General features: G+C 43.7%; 1 protein-coding gene across 1 annotated transcript in view; it reads right to left on the reverse strand.

Moving 5' to 3' along the window:
• Positions 1-27141, reverse strand: part of LOC135199518 (NPC intracellular cholesterol transporter 1-like) — a 155944-nt gene that overhangs the window by 89313 nt on the left and 39490 nt on the right. The window contains 9 exon segments of the mRNA XM_064227637.1: positions 3492-3713; positions 4518-4714; positions 18917-19018; positions 19843-20060; positions 20555-20665; positions 21079-21277; positions 21801-22090; positions 22965-23174; positions 24497-24665. Of these exon segments, the coding sequence (XP_064083707.1) occupies positions 3492-3713; positions 4518-4714; positions 18917-19018; positions 19843-20060; positions 20555-20665; positions 21079-21277; positions 21801-22090; positions 22965-23174; positions 24497-24665 (1718 nt within the window).

Below are 27141 nucleotides of genomic sequence, written 5' to 3' on the forward strand. Positions count from 1 at the left end.
TTCACGTAAGAAATCCCCTCAATCTTAGGCTAAAGTCCGTGATTGTAGGACAGAGATACAGTTAGTCAGTCAATCCCGCAGGAGAGACGTAACCGTCAGCACAGAGATACGGTTAGTCAGTCAATCCCGCAGGAGAGAGAGACGTAACCTACAGCGCATGACAGCGCACGATCTGTTACTGGCTCGGTTGGACTGGAGGACAGACACAGCGTGACAGCAGCAGCCAGCAGCTTACGAACGTCGTCTCTAACTTTATGTCTGGGTTGCCAGCTACCCTATTCTACGAAGAAATAGGTCCGTTATTTTTTGAGCAGCAAGACTCTCAAGCTGGTATATTTAAGCGAAACAGAAAACGCTAAATATATAGATGCGTTTGTGTAGTCAGAACACTACCATACAACAGTAAAAGATAAATCGGAAACTCCTGGAAGGCTGCAGGGAGTAACGATTAAATGTCCTTAAAATAGACAATAGACCTCTCGGTTGCCATCCGAAGAGGTAACTACAGCAAGCGTATATGACTTGAACCAACCAGAAGTAAAATAACGCAAGGCAAAATATGAAATTATATCACAATAAAGTTTGTTCATACTTACCTGGCAGACATATATATAGCTGAATTCGGAAATACAGCTACATACATATCTGACAGGCAAGTTTCATGAACAAAACTTAAGAGAATCGAAGCAGTCAGCTCAAGATTCTTATGTTATTGGACATAAGCGTTCATTGACGTAGTCTACAAGTCTATTTCTTGTACGAGTCTGCGAATGATGAATGAGAGCTCTTCCGAATCTTGTCAATAAGAGCTTATTCGCTTACGCAATATCAAGTTAATGAGATGTTTGTCAATGAGAACTAACCCATTTACGGGACAAAGAGATATTTTGTCAATGAGGGGATACCCACTTACTTGACAAAACGATAGTATATTGTCAATGGGGGAAAGTCACTGAATTGACAAAACGTAATCCAGGAAGTCGAGCATTTAATTTTCCGATTCCCGTCTCAAACGAGGAAGGGGCAAGAATCCTGTTAAGAGACTGGGCTTACGGCAGGTAGAACGACGATGTTCAATTCGGCAGCGTAGTCCCGACTAGAAACTAACAAAATCTATCATCTGAAAAACCCTTTCAGATGGGCTAAAAAGCTTGCAAAATTATCCTGGGAAGAGGAAGAAACTCTCCAACCAGCTTCCTCTCCCGTATCACAACTAATGCCTGCTAAAGCTTAAAATTTATTGGCAGTATGGCAAAGGAAGTCCTGTCTTGCGCTTTCCTGAAGAGCGTCCTTTTGATGAGTGCCTTTGCAAGAATCCTACTGAACGTTGCCGAGAGTCCTGACGTGCAGGACATCTAGCCTTTATAACCCGTAACTGCCTTATCGCAAAGTCTTGACTGCGGTAGTGGCAACTTAAATTTATTGGCAGAATGGCAAAGCTTGCGGTAGAGCAAACGAGATCTTCCCTTGAGCTTTCCTTACCTCCATCCACCTATGCGAAAAGCAATATTAATTGACAGAGACCTCTTGAATTCACGAAACCCGATGTCTTGCTGGGTTTCGAAGAAGAAGTTGTCTGTTCACTTTAAGCTTCCTCCGAAGCACTGCCTACTTCACATTCTTTGCAGGTGAGGTAGAAGGTATCACCGAAGGTAGAGGTAAAAATTCTTTAGGCCCAAATCTGAAACAAGAGCTTGAAGAGTTCAACAGAAACATTCAGCCAGGCGACACACCTGGCGTGCGCTGGTGCACGCTCGGCGTCCACTGGCGCGCGCTCGGCGTCCACTGGAGCGCGCTCGGCGTCCACTGGCGCGCGCTTGGCGTGCACCCGCGCGCGCCTGGCTTGGGCGTCCGCTCTCAAAAGCTTCCTGCTACTATGACTTCTTTTACGTATTTCTCGGTGGAAAGACGGACACGAGTTCAGGCGACGTTTGCCTTCTTACTTCTCACCGAAACGCATAACGAGAGAGAGAGAGAGAGAGGACATGAAGCGTCCTCTTCTATAAAGCTTCTATTTAGAGGGCGCGAGTCCTTCCGAAAGCTCCAACCCCTGCACGGGGAGGACGCTTCGGCGGACGAGAAGCAATCTTTCAGGATTCGTGCACGCGCACGCACTTTGGCAGTCTGGGGATTTTCATCAGAAACTGCCGAAGGCACGCCAGATCGGTGGGGGTTCCTTGTAACCCTCCTTAGGCTTTCGACATGCTCCCTCCCCGGGTCCTGGGAGTCAAGCAGAGGTCCCGGCCTAGAGGCGAAACGAGGCCGATCTGACGCACCCTCCACTACACAAGGGGTATCACTGCACTTCTGCACTTCACTTTTACTCTCTTAAGCAAGCACTTTCGATTCTAAGTTACGAATCGAAAGAGTATCAGAGAAAGGGCAATTCCTCTACAGACACTGCTTAGGGCCCGAAGGCAACAATGCAGGGTTAGGAGTAACAATTACAGAAGTAGCACTTCACAGCAATGAAGGAGAGCGAGCACCTCTCGTAGACATATTCATAGCCCGTAGGCCATACTACAGGGTTAGGCAAAATAAAGTCTACAGAAAGGTTAGCAGGTTCACTACCCTGACTTTTGTTACTGATTAATTGCGTACATACGAATCATACGTCTTCCTTACGGAATTAGACATGTTTACTGATTAATTGCGTACATACGAATCATACGTCTTCCTTACGGAATAGACAAAGTCTCACACTCCTTACATGACAAATCTCAACAAAGAAGCAAGACCCATACCCCTCGTACATACCAAGTGCGGATCTACCGAAGCTTTCGGTAGCCACACCCTATCTTTGCAGACAACCCCGTCTGAAACTAGCCTAACTAGATTCAGATATTTTATGCAAAAATGAATCAAATTCAAATCAATTTAAGATAGCGTATGCCTAGCCACAAATCCCACAAATCCAAGTAAATAAATCAAAAGACAATTAGGATACTTAGCGGCAATGATGTTTCCAAAATCCTAAGACGGAGGTACTGAAAACAGGTGTTTTCAGCACCGGCGACAGAAAAATTATGAATAGAAAATGGGAATGGTTCCTGATACCCGCCTCCCAGCGGCGGGAATGGGTACTAACCACCTGACCGACCACTGCGTGTGTCGGAAGTTTTTAAAATTCTGTCGGACTTCAGAAAATACAGCTATTTATATATCTGACAGGTAAGTTTCATGAACAAATTATATTTTAATATTTTATTACACTCATTTATTTACCATTTTGCTAATGCATTTGTTTTTCTAGTTACAGATCTCATCTTACTGTACATCCCATTACCATTGTTACTTCTTTCAAATGAACATCATATTCTTTGGAAGCTTGAATTTCAAGGCAATACCACCTGTGGGCTTGTTCCATATGAATTGGGTTCATCTTTTGAATAATTATCATGATACGTCACAATTTAGCGCAAAAATATCTCAAGGCTCACTCAAGTATACGCTGAATCAACAAGAAGTTAACCGTAAAATACAACACTTACTCCTTTTCCCAAACCATTGCTTTTTCAACCTTGTCCTTGTTGTAGTAATTGTTCACAAGGAGTGTTATGACAAGGGCTGTTGCATTCTTGTAGGCAGGATCCTTCCCAAGGGTCTGGCTCTCATTCAGAAATCCTCCCAGAGTTGTATAGGGGAAGACAGGGCCACCATATTCACCAAGGCATGGGATGCCTATTGAAGCCTCCCGGGGCTGGAGAGGATTTCTGAAACAAGTCGTAAATCGTGACACTAGACATTTAGAATGGAATGGTTATTCAGCACTGAAAGGGAAACAGAGCAGAAAGGTTTGAAAAAGGTAACAAAAGGAAAACCTGGCAGTTGCACTGTGAAACAATTGTTAGGAGAGGGTGGGTAGCAAGATGAAAGGGGAAAGAAAATGAAAGGAGTTACAGTACAAGGAATGAAATGGTTTGCATGATGTGCCCTAACGGCTCTACCCCATAAGGAGGCCATTACGTGTTTAGTGTGTGGCTTAGACACTCATGAAAAGTACTTCTGAATGATCAAAGGTTTGGCGTTTTGAACACATATTTATTCATGAGCAAACTATATTACACGGGGGTTTGTAATAAATACAAAAAAGCCACCGAATCAATTTGCGATATCGACATCTGAAAAAATGTACATGAGCAGCCTAAGAGAGAATGCTCTTTGACATTCATTTTGAAATCAAATGAACTAATTATAGTTCAAAGGTTGGAAGGGAATCCAGCTGAAATTTGCAAACAAGCTAACCATAGTTTTGTAAACTGACTGGAACTGTTCAGATGAATAAAAACACCTTTGATATATGAAACTTTCCGATACACTTGCAAATGAAAATATGACGAAGAAAGCACCATTAAAGCTAACAGCACCTAAGTATATCCATGCAAAATAATATGCATCTTTATTACATATAGATTTTCATGCACTAAACACAACAGGAAGTGTCTCAGTTTTACTCATCCGAACAAATTCTTGAATCCCTCTCATAATAAAAGGGGACTTCCAGGGAGTAAACAAACCTGTAACATGACGCAAGATGGTCAATATAGTTATTGGTGATATTCGTTAGTGTTGGGACTTCAATGTCCAGGTTGGCTTCGTCATTTTGGAAGAAGTTGAGGACACTCTGGATTGTGCAGTTATTGTTTGTGGGTGACAACGGTGTGAAACATATGTCTTCGAGAACGACTGGTTCATTGTTGACCTCACCCATCAACTGAGGAAGAAAAGAACAAGTTATCTATCGCCTGTAATAGAAAATTTCATCGGTAGTGAATACTAACCACATTTCAAAATAAGCAATGAAGCATTCCAATATATGCTCTCATTGTGCATTAATTCACCATCACTGAATAAATTTTGTTCCCTTAAAATGATATTGTTATTTTACAATAAAGTTTTGTACATACTTACCTGGCAGACATATACTTAGCTTACGTCTCTGACGTCACGACAGAATTCAAAACTCGCGGCTAACGCGACAGGTAGGTCAGGTGATCTACCTTACCCGCCGCTGGGAAGCGGGTGTAAGAACCAACATACCTTTCTTGCCAGATTTTTTCTCTCTTATACCTGTCTCCTGAGGGGAGGCTGGGCGGGCCATCAATCGTATATGTCTGCCAGGTAAGTATGTACAAAACTTTATTGTAAAATAACAATATCATTTTTGTACATGAACTTTCCTGTCAGACATATACTTAGCTGATTGACACCCTTGGTGGAGGGTACAAGACAGAAAATAACAAAGAAAAGGTAAACAACACCTGTTGTAGGATAAAAATAACCTTGGTTCTTACCTGTTTAGGTTGAAGACTTCATAGATACTGTCTATTAGTCTGCATAGCCATAAGAGCTACAGCGAGGGCGTGACCTACAGCTGAAAAGACTCTTTGGGTCTACTAACGGGACTTGATATCCGCTAACTTAGTAGAATCCAAGTCGGATCATGTCAATGGGGGTTCGCCCTCTTCTATGACAGAACCTGTCCACTACCAACGCAGGGAGCTTCAAACCAAATCCGATCACCTAACCAAACTAAAGTTATTAGTATTACGAAACAAAAAAAGATGCCTACCTGCATCATTTTTCATACAACCATATGAACTCAATTAACAAAAACAAGGGAAAAAACTATTAAGGATATGTTCCAGCTCCCTGCCCCAGCACCGAATCCACCGATACGTACGGGCCTAACGCGAAGCACTCGTCATACGTAATACTGACGTCTTTTAGGTAGTGGTTGGCGAATACTGAATTACATCTCCAGAATGTAGTTTTGTTCATGAAACTTACCCAGCAGATATATATATATAGCTGTATTTCTCCGAAGTCCGACAGAATTTCAAAACTCCCGGCTCACGCAGTGGTCGGCCAGGTGGTTAGTACCCATTCCCGCCGCTGGGAGGCGGGTGTCAGGAACCATTCCCATTTTCTATTCAGATTTTTTCTGTCGCCGGTGTTGATAACAACTGTTTTCAACACCTCCGTCTAGGATTTTCGAAACTTCTCTGTTACTTGAGTATCCTGTTTGTTTTTTGGTTATCGAACGTGGATTGTGACTAGGCTTACGCTGATAGTGGATTGGATTTGAATTTGGTTTGGTTTTTTCCTGTAACTAAGATGTCTGGCACTAGTTTATCTAGCACCAGAGTGTGTTGTATGGAAGGTTGTAAGGTGAGGCTACCGAAAGGTTCGGTAGACCCACACACAATATGTAATAATTGTAGAGAACATACGTGTGTTATAAATGACCGTTGTAAGGAGTGTGAATGTCTGTCTGATTCGGGTTGGAAGGCTTATGAATCCTATGTGCGGAAATTGGAGCGTGATAGGATACGGAGATCTTCCTCCAGGAGTGTATCAGTCAGTAGAAGTAAGGGTAGTAAGGTTTCTCCTACTATACATTCAGTAGTTGGTACACCTAAATCTGTTGTGCCTTCGGGCCCTGAAAATGTTGTGCCTTCGGGCCCTGGATGAAAAATCAGTGGAAGACAATGCCCTTTCTACGATTCTGGAATCAATACGTAACCTAGAATCTAAAGTGCTCGCTTTGGAGGGTAAAAGCATTATTAGTGAACAAAAGTGCAGTGAAAGTGCCCCCAGTGTTGTGGAGGGGGCGTCAGATCGGCCCTATAATGCCTCTAGGCCTGGACCTCTGTCGAACTTCCAAGCCCAGGAAGACGGACATGTCGAAAGCCGCAGGAGGGTTACGGGGAACCCCCACCGATCTGGCGTCCCTTCGGCAGAACCTGTAGACGATCCCCAGGCTGCCAAAGAGTGTGCGAGTGCGCGTATCCTCCGCGAGTGCTTTTCGTCCTCGGAGGCGTCCTCCCCTAACAGGAGTTGGAGCATGAGAAGACGCTCGCGTCCTCTGAAAAGAGCTATGACGTTAAATGTCGCACAGGCGGCTATCGTCAGTAGTCTCTCAGAGGAGGACGCAGAGTCTCTTTGCGCTGCTTCTTCGTTACGGGCTTTGCCTCGAGACTTGGATTACTCTCCACCGCAAAAAAGATCGAAAACTCAAGGTGTCGCACAGGCGGCCAGAGTCTTCGATCGCAGTGAAGAAGACGCTTCACGTCCTTTTTCCCCTGTTGGTTTGCGGTCTTCACCGGAGAGTTTTGCTGCATGGACTCCTCAAAGGAGAATTATGATGTCATCTGACGAGGACGCCTTGGAGCGGCCTAGTCGTTCTAAGAAGAGAACTAGAACGGGTCCTGTAAGAAGGGATAGGGCTTCCCCTCGCCCCTCGCCTTCTCATAGGATCAGTTTTTTTTCTCCTGGAAAAAGAATCTTCTACTACAAAGAGTGTTATCAGGTCGATGCAACAACAACTTGCTTCGTTGCTGGCGGAGAGAGAATCAGAAATTCGTCCGAGAAGAAAAGATGATAGATTACCGATTAAAAGATCTAAGAGGTCTCCTGCAGATGATCCTATGGTTGCGAAACGAGGCCGTCTACAGTCTGAGAAACTCGACGCTCCTAGTTCGGCTTGGAAGGAGCGGAGTGTTCACAGGGACGCCTATTTAGACAAGCGGTACGCTCGGACAGACGTCGAGCGTGACGCTCACCTGGACGCAGCCATGGCGCTCGGACTGGACGCCAGGCGTGGACGCTCGGCTGGGACGCCAGGCGTGACGCTCGGCTGGACGCCCAGGCTCGGCTTGGACGCCAGCTTGACGCTCGGGCGGACGCCAAGCTTGACGCTCGGCTGGACGCCGAGCTTGACGCTCGGACGGATGCCAAGAGAGACGTTCAAACGGACGCTTTGTTGCATATCCATCAGGTATCACAGCAAGGTATTAGTATGGAACCTCAACTGCAATCGGCTTTCCGAAGAGATTCCCATCGAGAAAATGAGCAAGAAATTGGTACCGCTTTATCTGAATCTTTCGATATTAATATTCAGAATGCTCCTTGCACGTCAAAACAACGATCTTCCATTAAAGCTCGGAGTGAAAGGACTGTACCACCAGCCTCGGGAGTCCCCTTGGTCGCTCCTATAGATGAGGAAGGATTAAGTGATATTTCAGAAGAAGCGGAAGAGGATCAACCCGCTGTGTCAGATTCTTCCGATTATCAAGTTTTGGTTCGATTGCTTCGAGATTCATTTGGAGAAGAGTTTCAACCCGCAGCACCTCGGTCGCCTCCTTCTCAGTTTTCGTTGTCAAAAACAAATAAGACTCCGGGATTTGTTAAAATGACAAAGTCTCTTTCAACTAAGAGAGCTTTTAAGAAGGTGCAAGATTGGATGGAGTCTAGAAAAGCTCAAGGAAAGTTTCCTTTGCCCAGCCTCCTTCAAGACTTTGCGGCAAGGCTGGGATCTGGTATGATACAGGTGAGGATGTCGGTTAAGGGCTCCCGCATCGCTCAAGGTGACTTTTCCAGTCTGGTTGACGCACCAAGAAGGTCTCTTCTTTCGTCAGCTAAAATAACTTGGACACCGGCGGAGATAGACCACCATCTGAAAGGTCTTTTTCGTACAATTGAAGTCTTTCATTTCTTAGACTGGTGTTTGGGGCTGCTTGACACTAAGTCTCGTAGTCAAGACTCAATTAGCTTGGGGGAGCTATCCAGTGTTCTCGCTTGAATGGATAAGGCCGTCAGAGATGGTTCAGAGGAATTGGCTTCACATTTTTGTGCAGGGCTCCTGAAAAGAGAGCGATCTACTGTAAATTTACTACCAAAGCAGTGTCTCCAACACAGAAGGCGAGATTTGCTTTTCGCCCCTCTTTCTGACCATCTCTTCCCCCAGGCTATGATTGAAAGATTCGTAGCTGGAAGTCTGCAGGAAAAAGCTACTCAGGATCTCTTAGCACAATCTTCTAGATGTCATGCGGTTCCTTCGACTTCAACACGAACCCAGTTTTCTAAGAAAATAAAGCCCTTTCGAGGTGGAGCATCCTCTAGACCTTCTCCTAGAGGAAGAGGACTCTCTAGAGGCAGAGCTCAGTCTAAGTCCAGAGGTAAAAAATGAGGAGGGAGTCCTTCAGTCGCCAGTAGGTGCCAGGCTTCATTTATTTGCAGAAGCTTGGAAGAAGATAGAGGCAGACAGCTGGTCGCTCAACGTCATCGAGCGAGGATACAAAATACCTTTCCTGAAGCCTCCTCCATTGTGCACAACACCTATAGATCTATCACCCTCTTACCATGGAGAAAAAACAAAACAGATCTTGTACGATCTGATAGAACAAATGCTCGAGAAGAAAGCAATAGAACAAGTCGAGGACATTCAGTCCCCGGGTTTCTACAACAGGTTATTCCTGGTGCCGAAACAGTCGGGAGGCTGGCGGCCAGTTTTAGATGTGAGCAGTCTAAACCTTTTTATAGAGAGACAGACGTTCAAGATGGAGACACCTCAGTCAGTGCTTGCGGCCTTAAGACAAAACGATTGGATGGTATCACTGGACCTGCAAGAACTTCATATTTCCAACGTCCCGATACATCTCCGATCGAAGAAAATACCTGCGTTTTGTTATGAAGGGAAGAGTGTTCCAATTCAGAGCTCTTTGCTTCGGTCTGAGTACGGCACCAATGATTTTCACAATTCTAATGAAGAATGTGGCGAGGTGGCTTCATCTTGCAAAACATAAGGATCTCTCTATATCTAGAATGACTGGCTCATTCGAGCATCGTCGAAAGAAAGAAAGGTGTCTGAAGGACCTTCAATCAACCTTAAATCTAGCAAAGTCCCTGGAACTTCTAGTGAATTTCGAAAAGTCGCAGCTGATCCCCACACAGTCCATCGTGTATCTGGGGATTCAGATGGATTCAGTGGCTTTTCGAGCTTTTCCGTCCCAGGGACGTCAACAGCAAGGATTAGAAAAAATATCAGTCTTCTTAAGGAAAGAATCATGCTCGGTGAGGGAATGGATGAGTCTGCTGGGCACCATTTCCTCGCTGGAGAAGTTTGTTTCCTTGGGGAGACTACATCTCAGACCTCTCCAGTTTTTCCTGAAGGAGAAGTGGAGGACAAAGAAAATTTGGAGACAATTTTAAGGATCCCAAAGGAGGTAAAGGATCACCTAAAGTGTGGCTCGATCCTGTGAAACTTTCGGAAGGGACTTCCCTCAAACTTCAGAGCCCCGACCTAGTGTTGTTCTCCGACGCGTCCACGCCACCGTGGGTGGGGAGCTACACTAGGGAGGGAGGAAGTGTCAGGCACCTGGAGAGGGGAACAGGTGTTCTGGCACATAAATCTCAAAGAACTGGCGGCCATATACTTGGCACTTCAGTTTTTCAAAGAGAAAGTCTCAAACAAGATAGTTCAGATAAATTCAGACAATACTACAGCTCTGTCATACATAAAAAAACAAGGAGGGACTCACTCGCGATCATTGTTCAACCTAGCAAGAGAGATCTTGTTATGGGCGAGAACTCAGAAAGTAACGATTCTAACGAGGTTCGTTGCAGGCGTGGAGAACGTCCGGGTAGATCTCCTCAGTCGGCAAGGTCCAACTGCTGCCGACCGAGTGGACTCTGCATCAGGATGTGTCGAGAGCTGTGGAAGTTATGGGGACGTCCTCTAGTGGACGTCTTTGCGACCGCGAGAACAAAGAGGCTTCCGTTGTATTGCTCCCCCGTGCTCGACCCGGGAGCAATAGCAATAGATGCACTTCTTTGGGACTGGACAGGGATGGATCTTTACGCATTTCCCCCGTTCAAGATTCTGGGAGGAAGTGATGAAGAAGTTTGCAATGTCAGAAGGGACGAGATTGACGTTAATCGCTCCTTACTGGCCAGCAAAGGAGTGGTTTTTTTTTTTTCACAGAGGTCATGACCTATGTGGTGGACTTCCCGAGGACATTGCCCATGAGGACAGATCTACTCAAACAGCCCCACTTCGAGAGATACCACGGGAAACCCTCCCGCTCTGAGCCTGACTGCATTCAGACTATCAAAAAGTTGGTCAGAGCGAGGGGTTTTTCTAGACCGGTTGCAAAAGCAATCGCCAATGCGAGAAGAGCTTCCACGCTTGGAGTCTATCAATCGAAGTGGGCTTCGTTTAGGAGCTGGTGCAGAAGAACACGCATTTCCTCTACCACGACCTCTGTGAGCCAAATAGCGGACTTTTTGCTCTACTTGAGAACGACCTAAAGCTTGCAGTCTCAACAATCAAAGGCTACAGAAGTATGTTATCTGTAGTCTTTAGACATAGAGGAATTGATTTGGCAAATAATAAGGATATCCACGATCTTTTAAGGTCTTTCAAGACCTGTAAAGATTCCTCAACCTAAGTTACCATCATGGAATTTGGATGTAGTACTTAAATTTCCTAATGTCAAATCGGTTTGAACCCCTTCAGAATGCCTCTTTAAGGGATCTTACTAAGAAAAACTATTTTCCTAACGACTCTGGCAACGGCAAAGAGGGTTAGTGAAATTCAAGCTTTAGCAAGCATATTGGTTTTAGGGGACATAATGCTGTTTGCTCATTAAGTCCTACAGTTTCTAGCGAAAAATGAAAATCCGTCTAACCCTTGGCCCAAAAGTTTTGAGATTAAGGGTATGGCGGAAATCATTGGACACGAACCAGAGAGAGTCCTGTGCCCTGTCAGGGCTCTCAAGATTTATTTGCAAAGAACGAAGGAATGTCGAGGTACTTCTAACAACTAGGGTGTTCGGTCAGAAGACCAGATTTACCGATGTCGAAGAATGCTCTGGCATTCTTCTTGAGAGACACCATTAGACAGGCGCATTCATCTTGCGAAGACAGTGATGTTAAGCTCGTTGAAAGTGAATGCCCATGAAGTGAGAGCTATATCTACCTCGTAGCTTTCCAAAAGAACATGGCACTCAATGACATTCTGAGTGCCACCTTTTGGCGCAGCAACTCGGTGTTCGCTTCACACTACCTGCGGGATGTGAAGACGACATACGACTGCTATGCGCTTGGACCATACGTCGCAGCAGACACTTTGTTGGGGGCTGGAAGTAGCACTCATCCTACCCTGTAGGAAATGGGTAGGTGAGTTTTTATGGATTGTTTTATGGTTGTAAGGTCGTCCGCCTGAGCCGGACTTCCTTTCCTTTAGCCTAAGTGATGTGGGAATGAAACTTGTTAGGCTGGTCAGGTGGTGAATTTTTACTTCGTTGACCCTCATAGTATGGTCAAAATGGTCTAGTCACATTGTGGTCACGCTCCCGGGTTGACCAGATCATCTAGAACTCACCAGCTATATAGGTCACTACCTTGCTGGAGACTCTAGTAAAGCAGTAGCAGACTTGGGTGACAGTAATCACGAAGTCAGCTATGCTAACAGGTAAGGAACCAAGATGTTATTCATCTGCATGTAATATGTTTCCAAAATCCTTTTCTGTCTCTCCCTACCTCCAAAGGTGGGATTCAGCTATATATATATCTGCTGGGTAAGTTTCATGAACAAAATGATATTGTTAAGATACAATAAAGTTTGTTCATACTTACCTGGCAGATATATAATCAAAGTACCCACCCACCTCCCTCAGGAGACAGTGGGAATAGAAAATCTGAATAGAAAATGGGAATGGTTCCTGACACCGTCCTCCAGCGGCGGGAATGGGTACTAACCACCTGGCCGACCACTGCGTGAGCCGGGAGTTTTGAAATTCTGTCGGACTTCGGAGAAATACAGCTATATATATATATCTGCCAGGTAAGTATGAACAAACTTTATTGTATCTTAACAATATCATTTTCATCAGATTCTGAAGAGACATATTCTTCTTAAAGGCCAAGGAAGTGGCAATTGCTCTCAATTCATGAGCCTTGACTTTTAGGAGCTTGAAATGTTCTTCATTACAAGATCTATGTGCTTCTTTCACAACACTTCTAATGAAGAAAGACAGCGCATTTTTCGACAATGGTCTGCTGGGGTCCTTTACAGAGCACCATAGTCTGTCCTCAATGCCCTTAAGGGTTTTCTTCTTCTGAAGGTAGTATTTTAAACTCCTAACAGGGCAAAGAGTTCTTTCAGGTTTCTTACCCTACTAGGGAAGATAAACCACGAACCTCAAAGTTCCTTGGCCAAGGATTTGAGGGGTTCTCATTTTTTGCTAAAAACGAAGGAAGGAAGGAACAAACCACGGAGTCTCCTTTGAAACCTACCCTTCCTTCTAGGGCATGAATCTCACTAACCCTTTTAGGGCGGATGCTAAAGCCCATGAGAAAAGAGAGCTTTCCTCGTGAGATCTTTGAAGGAGGCTAAATGTGGTGGTTCAAACCTAGCGGACCTCAGGAAACGAAGAAACCACATCCAGATTCCAACTTGGAACTTCGTTCGAAGTTTTCTTGGAAGATTCAAAAGATCTTAATAGATCATGAAGATCTTTGTTATTCGAAAGATCTAAATTCCTATGTCTGAACACCGCAGCCAGCATGCTTCGGTATCCTTTGATAGTAGATACTGCCAAACCGCATTTTTCTCTGAGGAAAACTAGGAAATCTGCTATCTGAGTCACAGAGGTACTGGAAGAGGAAAACTTCTGGTTCCTGCACCACCGGCGAAAGATGTCCTACTTCGACTGGTAGACTTTAAGGGTCGAAGGTCTTCTAGCTGAGGCGATAGCCTTAGCAGCTTTTGGGTCCAAAAACCCCTTCGCTCTGACAAGACTTTTGACAGTCGAAAGCCAGTCAGATTGAGAGCGGGGAGGTTTCTGTGATACCTGTCAGAGTGGGGTTGTTTGAGCAAATCTTGTCTTTGTGGAAGTGCTCTTGGAAAGTCCACCAACCATTCCAGTACCTCTGTGAACCAATCTTGGGCGGGCCAGAACGGAGCTACTAGCGTCATCCTTGTCATCTCCGAGATAGCAAATTTCTTGAGGGTTTGTCCCAGTACTTTGAAGGGGGGAAAGGCGTAGACGTCTAGACCTGTCCAATCTAGGAGAAACGCATCCACTGATACTGCTCCTGGGTCTGAGATCGGGGAGCAGTAAAGTTCGATTCTTGCGTTCTTTGCTGTGGCAAAGAGATCGATGTGAGGTCTGCCCCATCTTCTCCACAGGTCTTGGCATACCTCTGAGTGGAGGGTCCACTCGGAAGGCAGGAGTTGATTCTTCCTGCTCAGGTGGAGATCGGCCCTGACGTTCCTTTCTCCCTGTACGAATCTGGTGAGAAGACTGATCTTCCTTGTTTGAGACCACAGCAGAAGATCCCTTGCTGTTTCGTACTAGGGAGAAGGAGTGCGTCCCCCCCTGTTTTTTGATGTACGCCAAGGCTGTTGTGTTGTCGAATTGACCTGCACTACTGCATTTCGGACGTGGGGCTCGAAGGCTTTCAATGCCATCCAGACTGCCATCAACTCTTTCTTGTTGATGTGCCAGGACACCTGATCCCCCTTCCAGGTGCCTGACACTTCTCTTGTCCCGAACGTCGCTCCCCAACCTGCTTCCGATGCGTCGGAAAACAACACATGGCTGGGGTTCGGCATGTAAAGAGACATTCCTTCCACAAAACGAAGTGGGTTGTTCCACCACCGAAGGTCTCTCTTGATTCCCCTTGAGATCTTGAAGGAGAACTCCAGATCTAGGGAGAGACGCCTCCAGTTCTGGTATAGGAAGAACTGTAGAGGCCTGAGATGCAACCTTCCTAGAGAAACGAATTCTCCAACGAGGAGAGTGTAGCAGACTCATCCACTCCCTCGCTGTGCATGCATCTTTCTCTAGGAAGGTCGTTATTTTCTCGTAGCAACGAGCTATCCTCTCTGGCGACGGAAAAGCCCGAAAAGCCAGAGAAGCTATCCGAATCCCCAGATAGATCCGCTCTTGACTGGGGATTATTGAGACTTCTGGAAGTTCACCAGAAGTCCCAGAGAACTTGCCAATGTAAGGGTCTTTTGAAGGTCCTCCAGACATCTTTCTTGAGACTCTGCTCTGATTTAGCCAGTCGTCGAGATAAAGCGACACCCTCACTCCCTCCAAATGTAGCCACTGCGCCACGTTTTTCATTAACCCCGTGAAACTTGGGGTGCAGTCGATGGAGGCCGAAGCACAAGGCCTTGAATTGGAAGATGTTTCCTCCCATCATGAATCGTAGATACTTCCGTGAAGAAGGATGTATCGGCTCATGAAAGTAAGCGTCCTGAAGGTCTAGAGACACATCCAGTCCCCTGGACGAAGAGCCGCTAACACTGAGGAAGTTGTCTCCATGGCGAACTTCCTTCCTCTTTTCCACAAAGACGTTCAGGGCGCTTACATCCAACACCGGTCTCCATCCTCCTGAGTTCTTCGGAACTAGGAATAGTCTGTTTGTAAAAGCCCGCAGAGCGGATCTTTCACTAGTTCTATAGCCTCCTTCTCTAGCATGAGATCTACTGCTAGAGAAAGGGCTTGATTCATGATGGGGTCCTCCTTGTAACTTGGCTACCAACTCCCTCGGAGTTGTCGTCAATGGTGGTCTGACGAGAAGGGAATGAGGTATCCTTTGCTGACAATCGATAGGACCAATTGTCTGCCCCTTTTTGGGCCCGGGAGACGTCGCAAATTTCAGTAGTCTGGCACCCACTGATGTCTGGAGTCCTTGATCGCTATTTTCTTCCTTCTGACTGACTTAGAGAAGTTTTACCTCTCTTAAAAGGTCTAGTCCCTCTGGTTGCAGAACCTCTGACAGCGGGTCCTCCTCGAAAGGGCTCCTGTCTCAGAGGAGTCTCTTTCTTGGCCTTGGGTTGGAAGACAGAGCGAGGTTTCCTGGCCGCCTGGGCTAACATGTCCTGAGATTAGCCTTAGCTGAAAGGGCACTCGAGACATCTTGAATAATCTTCTTGGGGAACAGAAGAGGAGAGAGTTGAGCATACATAAGCGAGGCCCTTTGCGCATGTGACACTTGCCTTCGTGAGAAACGAACAGTAGACAGACCGTTTCTTAATCACTCCAGCTCCAAACAGTGAGGAGACTTCACTCGATCCGTCTCTCACTGCTTTATCCATGCAAGTGAGGACGCAGTTAAGATCTTCAGGAGACAGAGAATCTGGGGTCTGGGTCTTATTAGCCAGAACACCTAAAGACCAATCAAGGAAGTTGAAAATCTTCCAGGACTCGGAACATTCCCTTCAGTAGGTGGTCAAGTTCGTTCATTCCCCACGTAGTCTTGGCGGACAAGAGGGCGGAACGACGAGTCAGAATCCACCAATGAAGAGAAGTCCGAGTCCGCACGAAGGGAGAGCGAGGCCTAAAGGTTCTCCCGATTCGTACCAGAATCCCAATCTGCCAGTCAGTTTAGACTGAGGGAAAGAAAAAACCGTCTTCCCTTTTCTCTTCCTTAGAAAGGAGCCATTCCCCAAAACCTCTAAGCGCCCTTCTTCATGGAAACAGTAGGTTTCATCCTTACACAAGACGAAACCTTCGACGTCTTCGAAGTGGAGAATAACGAAAGAGGAGAAGGAGGAGCCACAGGAGAAAGGATATCTCCAAACTCTTGCAGGAGTAAACTATGTCAGCCTCTTATAGGAGGAAACAGAGGAGTCTTTTGGTCTTCTTCTTCTGAGGGGTCCTGTTCTTCCTGAGCTGAAGAGCCCTCATGATCCTTAGGAGGCGCGACTATTCTTAAAAGAGTCTCTAGAGGAAGTAAGACCTATACGTCTTGGAGACAATGCTTCAGAAAAGTGTCTACTTGCAACATCCTTCTTGTCTGGAGGAGTGCGTTTCCCAGATTCTTGGAGCCTAACAGGAGTAGTCCGGCTGTCAGGCGCAGAGCGCCTGTTTGAAGAAGAACTTCTATCAGGCTCTTGGCGCCTATCCAAAAGGGGAGGCGGGCTACCAGGCGAACAGCGCCTGCCATACGAGAAGCTGCCTACCAGGCTCGTTGGCGCCTTGAACCGAGGCGAGAGGATCTCTGGCGACGAGCGCCTACTAGGTGAGCGCCTACAAGGGGAGAAGCGCCTGCTAGGCTCTCGGCGCCTGACTCGAGGAGAGTGAAAGTCAGGAGAAGAGCGCCTGCCAGGAGAAATGCGCCTAACAAGCTCTTGACGCCTGTCCATCGAAGGGCGCCTGTCCGATTTAGGGCGCTTGTCAACCGGAGAGTGGAGGCGAGACGAGGAGCGGCTACGAGGCGAGTAGCGCCTACTAGGCTCTTGGCGCCTGTCAAGGGGAGCGATCCTGTCTCGAGAAGAGCGTCTGTAGGGTGAAGATCTCCTACGCGCAGTTTGCTCCTTGTCCGAAGGAGAAACCTGTCTGTCAGGCGAATGGCGCTTGGACGCAGAAGTGATCTTGTCCGAAGCAGAAAGTCTCCTGCGAGAATCCGAACGCACAGGTGAGCGCGCCGCTTCCGTCGAATAGCGAGAGTCAGGAGAGGGGAGCCTGGACTTCTTTACAGGAAGCGAGACGTCCTTCCTACGACGAGAAGACACGCAAAGAGAGCCAGCCAGAGCCGAAATCTGCGCCTGAAGGTTAGCCAACACCCTTGCAGGAGAATTCACAAACTCGTGAACAGGTGACGAGGCTCGATCTCCGCTCGGGGAACGAGTACCCTGAGATCTCTTACGCTTCTTCGCTTCCACCTCAGGCTCTTCCGAAAAAACTTCCGGGCTGGAAGGGCGGGCGCAGGGAGCGTTCCAGGCTCTCTTCGAAGGGCGCGAGGCTTCCGAAGAGCTCCATCCTCGTTTTAGGAGAAGGCGAAGGCGAAGACGAGAAAGCATTTGGCGCATATTTCTCTCTTGGAGCGATCCAAGGTAGCCTGGGAACGATCAACAGGAGCTACCGAGGGGACGCCTGACCGTTGGGGATGCTCCCTAACCTTCCTGCGGCTTTTCGACTATTTCCACCCTCCCACTGGGACTGGGAGTCTGGAAGAGGTCTAGGCCTGGAAGCATTAGGGAGCCGATCAGACGCACCCTCCACTGCACTGGGTTCACTGCACAAATCACTATTGGAATCACTCTTACTTCTAATTGTTTGATTTTCCTCTCCATACTGCGAATGGTGGCTTTCATGGAGGACCACTTCCGAAGGCGCATCTTCGGCTTCGGTGCAGGGAGGCAGGAGCTGAAACTGCAAAGGAGCTACTTCTAAAATAGGATTATCTATATCCAACTCGCTAATACGAGATCTACTACTGCTCCTGGAAGAAGCTTTCCTAACTTTATCCTTTCCAAGCTTCCTCAAGTAGGAAGACAAAGACTTCCATTCATCCTCATTCAGCTTTTCACATTCATTACAAGGATTATTAAAGGTGCATTCATTCCCTCTACACTTCAAACATACCGTGTGAGGGTCTACCGCAGCTTTCGGTAGCCTCACCTTACACTCAGTCATACAACAAACTCTAAACATAGCAGTTTTCTTAGTATCAACATCAGACATCATGAATCCAAGAAAAATCTAAAGAAAGTCCAATAACTGTCCACAAATCGCGAATGCCAGGCCAAAGATCGGTTTTTTGGGTACTTCACCAAAAACCCAAAATCCGTAGAAACAATCCAGGGCGAAAACGAGAAAAGAATCCAACTGTCAAGAGGTACCGACAACAGGTGTGGTTCACGACACCGACGACAGAAAAAATCTGGCAAGAAGGTATGTTGGTTCTTACACCCGCTTCCCAGCGGCGGGTAAGGTAGATCACCTGACCTACCTGTCGCGTTAGCCGCGAGTTTTGAATTCTGTCGTGACGTCAGAGACGTAAGCTAAGTATATGTCTGACAGGAAAGTTCATGTACAAAAATACAGTATTCCACAGGGACTACATTACTGACTTCATTTCAAAATAATTAATGAATACATTTAAAAGCATGCTCTCAATGTGTATTAATAATCAACAGATAAAAAGAATTCACTAGCCTGGATTTAACATATTTATTAAACTATATTAATAACTCATACTATTTGTACAAAATGGACTTGGAAATCATATAGGGGTTTCAGCATATCTTAATGAATGAATACAATTTACTGAACTGAAATCAATACTTAATTCCATATCAACCTCAACACAACAAGCCCATGACCAAGCTAACCTCACGCGTAATATAGTTCTGTAACTTCAGCACTTCTTTCAGGAAGGTTTTGTTGTACACTGGGCCCCACATTTCAATACCATCTGGGGTCTGATGAGGAACCTGGAAAAGAGAAAATTGCAAATTAAAATTGTGTTCAGAGCTCACCCTTTTGCCACCCATAAGTTCAGATTTTGCTTTGCACACCTAGTCTGCGCATATCCACTGTACTTATATGACTTTAAGTCATTTGTTTTGAAGCCAAGTATATATGTATTGTAAATTCTACACTCCATCAGTCTTATATGTCATTTGTTTTGAAGTCAAGTATATATGTAATGTAAATTCTACACTCCATCAGTCTTTTATGTCATTTGTTTTGAAGTCAAGTATATATGTATTGTAAATTCTACACTCCATCAGTCTTTTATGTCATTTGTTTTGAAGTCAAGTATATGTGTATTGTAAATTCTACACTCCATCAGTCTTTTAAGTCATTTGTTTTGAAGTCAAGTATATATGTATTGTAAATTCTACACATCACGATCAATGTGTCCTCTAGATATTTTAATGGTCAATTTCCATCAACATAAGAAAAGTTTGCAATTTTTTTAAGAGCAGATCAATCATGGTTACTAAAATTAAAACTTTCCACATGAAAATTTCAATTTAATTAACACAAGCTTTCTTGTATAGTTAAAATTCAGCACAAATATAAATATAAAAAATCATATTAGTGAAGTCACTCCATACTGTGAATCTTACTTTCTCTACTTCAACAGGGCAGATGATGAGCAACTTAATTTTTTTAAGAGTAGATCAATGATTACTATTGAAAGCAAAGCTTTTCTCACCCAAATTTCAATTCAGGTAGCGAGATGCTTCCTCATACGGTTAAAATCAACACAAATACAAAAGTACATTAGTAAAGTCACAACAGATCTTACATCCTCAACTCCAACAGGGCGGATGATGAGCATCTCGGTGCGGTAAAAAGGCTCGAAGTTCTTGTCGTAATATTCTTTTTCTATTCTTGACCTTGAGGATGGGGAGGCCCACAGCTCAACGGGATCTGTTGTTACCTTCAGGAAGATTATGCCGACTGAGAGGCCAATGGCCACCAAGCTTCCCACGATCAACACAGTCCACGGATGCTCAGCGCAGACTGGAACGGTAAAAGTAATCGAGTGGATTCTTTGAAAGTCTGGGTATGTACAGCAAGAACATTTTACACAAGCAAGCCTTTCATTGTCTAAACATAAGTGCCAAGAATACAAGGGGCTCTCCACAAGACAAGACTTCAATTCTTAAGTCACATACTAGACTGCATTATCCATAATAATCATAGCCAAAGTTGTGGTATCTATCACATAAATACACATCTACATATAATACATACAGTATACATATACATATAATAGAATTTTGGGCCAAGGCCAAGTAGTACTGGGACCCAAAAGGTCACTCAGCGCTGAAAGGGAAATTGATAGTAGAAAGGTTTGAAAGGTGTAACGGGAGGAAAAACTCACAGCTGTATTACGAAACAACTGTCAGGAGGGGACTAAAGGAAGTAAGATGGAAGAAAAAGGAGAAAATCTAAACATAAAATCAAAAACAAACTACGCTCAACACCAAACGAAACCTTTCTTTGTGACTCACTTGTGCCCCAAATTGTGAAATATTTCTGAAGGACTTCCTCAAGATTTGAGCCCATTTTCTCAAGACAACCTGGCTCATCACCACTGGTAGCACTGTCTCCCGGTACTACAACTGCAACAGCAACACAAAAAAATGGATGAAGGTGAGAAACAAAGCCTATTTACAGTTATGCACAGCAAATTCTTCTTATTGGGAGAGACATACTGCACTGATTTATCAAATACTGTAAGTATTGTGAATACATCATAACCAGCTATCATTTATCACTGTTTAAGTACATTACACATATCAAGAAGGTGAGAAACAAACTATGTGAGGGACACTGATTTATCACATACTGTAAGTATTTTAAACATGTTACGAGACTTATTATTTATTAATGTTCGAGTACATTATATCACGTTTATAATCTGTGGTGCGCACACACAATGCAGCACTGACAACTCAAGTATATACTATCCCTCCACTGAGACCAAATAAATTAAGAACAACGTATGCTAACAAGAAACTCGAGATGCACGTACTGTCGATGCTCTGAGACCTGCAGGAATAACACACGTACACGGTGATGAATGCGGCAGCGAACAGTAGGAAAAACAATGCCATGATCACCATCAGTCCGTCCACATCTCCTATTGAGAAGGGCTCTGGAATTGGAGGAAGAGGTGGTGGCTTTGGACACGAAGCTTCGCAATCCAGGCAGCTGCAAGAATTCGACAGGTTCTGCAGAATGGAACATAAAATTTAGGGGCCTATGAGGTCATTCACACTGAAAGGGAAACTGAAGGTAAAAGGGTTATCAAGGTGTACTAGAAGGAAAACCTTGCAGTTACACTATGAAACAACAGCTTGGAGAGGGTGGAAAGTCAGATGGAAGAAAGAGAATATGAATGGAGGTATAATAAGAGGAATGTAGATCTTATAAACTATAGTATTCCAGTTCAACTGTTTTATTTGTTAAAATTAAGGTAGTATAGGTGTACAGGAGTATAATAATGTGTCAGCATAATACAGTAAGCTTATTACAATTTTTTTATTAATATATAATATGTACATTTTGGCATTTTCAGGCATATCTTTCTCCTAACCAAATACACTTACAAATCTTAATAAATGTAACAAAACTTCAAATATTTTATACTTCTGCCAAATGCAAATTAATAAACTAGCAAGCCTAATTATTTTACACAGCTTTGATCACAGTGACAAATTTAACCTCAATCACAAAAATGAGCTCTTGACTTACATTAGGAGCCTGACTGCAGGGAATCACCGTGCCATTAAAGGGAACGATTGCACCTTCTGCCGTTGTGTCGTAAACATAATCGATCTGGAAGGGCGTGTATTGATTGCCTATATCTCCCATGTAAGTGAACCACCTCTGTCCAGAGCAGTAATAGGCACCCCACGGACCACACATGATGGAAAGGGCCTTCTCATTAGTGGACGGCATCGCAACGTCTTTGCAGGATCTATAGACGGAGTCTACGAAGGTGTCTGCTACGTGAACCTCAAGGTCTGTAATCACTGGTTTATCTGTAAGGTGAAATAAAATATTACTCGTCTGGAGAGAGCATGGAATCTCAAATTCATCACACCAACGTTCTTGTCAATACTAATTCAAATATTACACGAGCAAGTTTTTCAAGTGCTTTTCTCATTGCCAGGGAAAAGTATTACATACTGGTTTGAAACGAGCACAAAAATCTGAATTCAATGAAGTTCTTATAAATAATTTAAAAAACTGTAAAATGAAGTTCTGTAAGTGCTTTTCTCAAGACTAACGAATATTATCCTTTATACAGATGAATAATTGTTATCATTCAGAAGATGAAACCTATTCATAAGGAACAAGCACACAAAAGGGGCCATGGCTTGAATTCATACTTTCTAAGAATATGGTGTTCATTAGGAAGAATTCAGAGGCAGTAAAGGGAAATACAGAGTATCTGAAGTTCCAATTAAACGACATCCTCTGGGAGGCTGTTGTTCCACAGTCCAACAATGTGGAACAATTCATTCTCCTTGTACTTTAACAATTTATCCATTTACTAATTCGTTAATTTATTCTTTTCTAATAGCTGATCGCTACTTTCTGTATTTTTCCTATTCCTTTCCATTATTTCTCTCCAATGAACACCATATTCTTCAGCAGTTTAAATTTCAACTCGAGGGCCCCTGTGGGCTTATTTTCATATGAACTAGGTTCATCTTCTCAACAATAATAATAATAATAATAGTAATAATTAAAAACCAGACCACTACATACGATTGTTATGCGAAAACAGCTGTAATGCTTCAATGCAAACAGTACAAGAGAACGACAATCAATGACAAACACAACTATTATCTTGTACCAGGATCAACAACAAGCGTTCCTCTAAACAGGAAGAACCTGGAGGCCACTCACGTGTATCCGTGGCATTCTTGACTGCCTTCGCCACCAAGAAGTCACTCTGGTGAGGGCTGCAGGTCATGTAACAGAACATCTGACGGAAGTTCCTCACACAAGTCGGGCATCGCTGAAGCAGTCCTTGGCCTATGATCATTTGGGAAATCATGGCTGTGATCTGAGTGGCATCACAGCACGTTCGTATCACCCCGTCCGGGCTGCTGGACACTGGATAAATATTCAGTAATTACTAAGAAAATAGAATATAGAATTTTGGACAGAGTAGTACAAGCACTGGGACCTACAGGGTCATTCAGTGCTGAAACAGGAATTGACAGTAAAAAGTCTTGAAAGGTGTCACATGAGTTATGGAGTTCCATTTGACAATGTCTGTGAGAGAGAGAGAGAGAGAGAGAGAGAGAGAGAGAGAGAGAGAGAGAGAGAGAGAGAGAGAGAGAGAGAGAGAGAGAGAGAGAGAGAGGGTAATTGGTGGTTGGATGGTTAACGGCTGAATTGGCTGTTGGTTGAGCTCTGGGTTGTCTGCTGGTGCTGTTGAAGTTTAGAGTTCTGTGTTTTCAGTCAGTCTTTGGTGAGAGCTGGTGATGATCAGTAGTGTTGGCAGCAGTCTGTGGAAAGTGTTGAGGGCATAGAAAGTCATTTCATTTGAGTAGTGTGTTATTGGTTTGTTGCTGATTGTTGTTGGGTTTCATATTAGTTGCTTAGAGTTGTTGTGCCTGTGTTGGGTTTGTTGTGCTTGTGAGTTTTGTGAGTTGTTGCAGTTGATTGTTGTTGTTGGGGGCTGTTGTGGTTTCTTGGTATTGTTGGTGGGTGTGTGTATTGCCTTTTTGTGTAGTTGGTGATTGTTTGTGCATTGGTCTTTTGTTGTGGTTGTGTTCCTTGTTGGTTTGCTATGTTGTTGAGTTGTGGTCCTTGGATGTTGTGTTGTGGTTGTGTTCCTTGTTACTGTTGTGTTGTTGAGTTGGGGGGTTGTGGTTCTTGGTTTTTGTCTTGTAGTTGGTGATGTCTCAGTGACCTCGACCAGTGGACAGCACAGTTTAGCCTGGAGTATCTGAGTTGGGTGAGTACATGTGTTTGTTTTTTTTGTTCTGTGTGTAGGTATAAGTCAATTGTCCTGCTTGTATAATGTAGTGTAAGAGGAAAGTCACAGGGTGGGTTTGGCAGCTGGAGTGATTAGGTTTATGTGGGGGGAATTTGCCCGGCAGTTTTTAACCTTGTGATCCCGCCACAAGGGAAACCCACAGTTACGCAATGAATCAATTGTTAGGAGAGGTTGGAAAGTAAGATGGCAGAAAGAGAATATGAACGGAAGTAAAGTAAATGGAATGAGGGGTTGCACCTAAGGGCCAAAAGGATGTTGCTAAGATCCTTAATCAATGTCTTAAGTGCACCGCATGAGGAATACTGACAGGACTAGGCCCTACAGAGAATAGTTACCAAGAGAGATGAACAGAGATGTATATTCATTTCATGCTACTTTTGAGACACATCAATCAATCGATATTTCACATGAGTTACATCAAAATACTGACTCATATCTTGGACGAATTCTGGGCATGCTGCCGTTAAGGTGAGGACATCCGTCGAGTTGAGAGGCTTGGCTGGCCCTCTGTAAGGGCAGTTGGCAGGCTTGTCTGTGGCAGGATTGGTTCCGCAGGATCCATACCATACGCAAGTTCCTTCGCTCGATACTGCGGAAACCTGTAATGCAAATGATCAGATGTTATTTATGTTGCAATCCAACACCAATACAAGAATCAATTCAAGAACAATTACAGAACAGCTGGCAGAATGGGTGACATATGGAATACTATAAGCTTTAGGCCAAAGTGTAAGCACTGGGACCTATGAGGTCATAAGTGCTGAGCTGAAAGGAAAACTGACAGTAAAGAGGTTTTAAAGCTACAACAGAAGGAAAACCTCGCAACAGCACAATGAAACAATTATTATGAGAGGATGGAAGGTGAGATGGAAGAAAGTTAATACAACTAATGCCTACAGTGTACCACGTGGGGTGCACTGATGGCACTACCCCTCTACGTGGGGAGAATGGGTGAGTTTTATACAAAACATACTTTCAGCTAGTGTTTATGAAAAGATACTGCAAAAACTAATGAACTATGAGTCTTTAAAAGGAGGATATGGCAATGCTCGCTGATATGGATGCTGGGAGAATAGAGGTGGATGATTTATACTTGGTACCAAGATGAGTAGGGTGAAGTGGGTGAATACCAACATTGGGGGAACAGAGACCGAATGCTCTCGTACGAAAACTATTTCAAATTAAGCGCCAAAACAACACAGCAACCATCTCAGTGACCTACATGAAAGCAACAGGTTTACGCCATTTAGACGTCTGTGTTTATCAGGTATAAAAAATAGATTTTTTGGATGTCTGTTGTAATTTTTCATACTTCTCATATAGTGTCTCATGTTCATGAGGATGGTGTGAATGTTTCTAGTTAGGTTTCATAACAATATTTGGCCATATTGACATGTTATCGAGTGAAATGAAGTGTGTCCTTTTGATGTGGCTGCCACAGCATTGTTTAAAAAAAAAAAAAAAAAGTGCAGGGCCTACTGACCGTAAACATGTGGGGAAACATCGACCGCCAACACAGATGCGTGAAATTATGAAAATTTCAAAATATTTTTGAAGTTTTTAATATTTTGAAATTTTTAATAGTATTTTCGAAATACACAACAAAAAGTGGAACAGTGTCTTTTGTATAAAGTGGAAGGTGATATATTTAGTGAATTTAGTGAATATCAGCGTCATTATGCTAAAAACAGGAAATTTTTATTGGGTGGGTTCAACTCTACCTATTCATAAGTCTAATGTCACTAAGTCTCTCTGATCTAGCCTACTACCTTCTTGGATGCCTGATTATCAGTGTCATTATGCTAAAAACAGGAATATATATATATATATATATATATATATATATATATATATATATATATATATATATATAATATATATATATACGTATATATGTGTGTGTACATAAAAAAATCTTCAGTAGTGTGAAAAATGACAACTTTGGTTTGAGATCATTTCAGTAATGCGAGGAGATAGTTTTGTAAGGGCTCTAAAATTTTTTACTATTTATCATTTGGAGCATTATCTATAATTTTAAAATCGTTTATATTTATTTTATGATCGTTTTTTACACAGGGTTCCACAGGTGCTGAATAATTGAACACTGTGTAAAATGTCTAAAACAAAACCCATATTTACCTTTTTGTTTAAAAATAGCAATGGATTCTTTGTATAACAATGCGTCCGTCTTCCTCTGACCTCAGACTGGATACATCAAAAAAAAAAGTTACATGCGGCAGCCATCCCCTCTACTCTCCCAATCTCCACCCTCCTCTGAGGAGACAACTAATTGCCAGTGAGAGATACTGGACGTTCGCTAAGATTTAAATTTATATATATACTATATATCTATATATATATATATTATTAATTATATATAGATATATATTTATATATATATATATATATATATATATATATATCTATTATTACAGCAACTGTCAAAATGAAAACTGTCATTATCCCCCATCAAATGCGAAATTACCCCCAGTGGGGTAATTTACCCCTATTTGGGAACAGCTGAGTTAAAGGATGAATCTGACAGTAAATGCACTTGCTTTTATGCTATTGAGCCATCCCCAGATTTCTTTGTTACTATTCTTAAGTAGTACCTTGAACAAAACTATATAAACTGAAAAATCTGTGTGTGTGTGTGTGTTTTAATCTACGGTAACAATCTCACTTAATATTCAAAATCCTCTAACACAAAAACACAATTTGGAAAATTCTCTCTCTCTCTCCTCATTTGCATTCATCCCGAATCATTCGAGAAAAGTAGTTTCTCGCAAAGGAGAGAACCTTCACGAAGGAATGATTTCGCGTTTGAAACGGAATGAAACGCCATCCATCCTTCCATTCGTCCGAAGAGTTCAAGTTGCAGTTTGGAAATGACTCGGCAATTCTTTTCTGGGGCAGATCCGGGGTCGCGTGCCTCAGCGCGCATGCGTGACTTGAAAATGTAAACAAACATTTTATTCAATTTCTTCTGCTTCGTCGTCAGACCGTAAAGATACGATGCTGCAGTACAAAGGGATTAGGATATTTTTATGAGGGCGTACGAAAAGATTTAAGGGA

This window comes from Macrobrachium nipponense, chromosome 25 (assembly GCF_015104395.2).
Source record: "Macrobrachium nipponense isolate FS-2020 chromosome 25, ASM1510439v2, whole genome shotgun sequence".
In the NCBI taxonomy this organism is placed as follows: Eukaryota; Metazoa; Arthropoda; class Malacostraca; order Decapoda; family Palaemonidae; genus Macrobrachium; species Macrobrachium nipponense.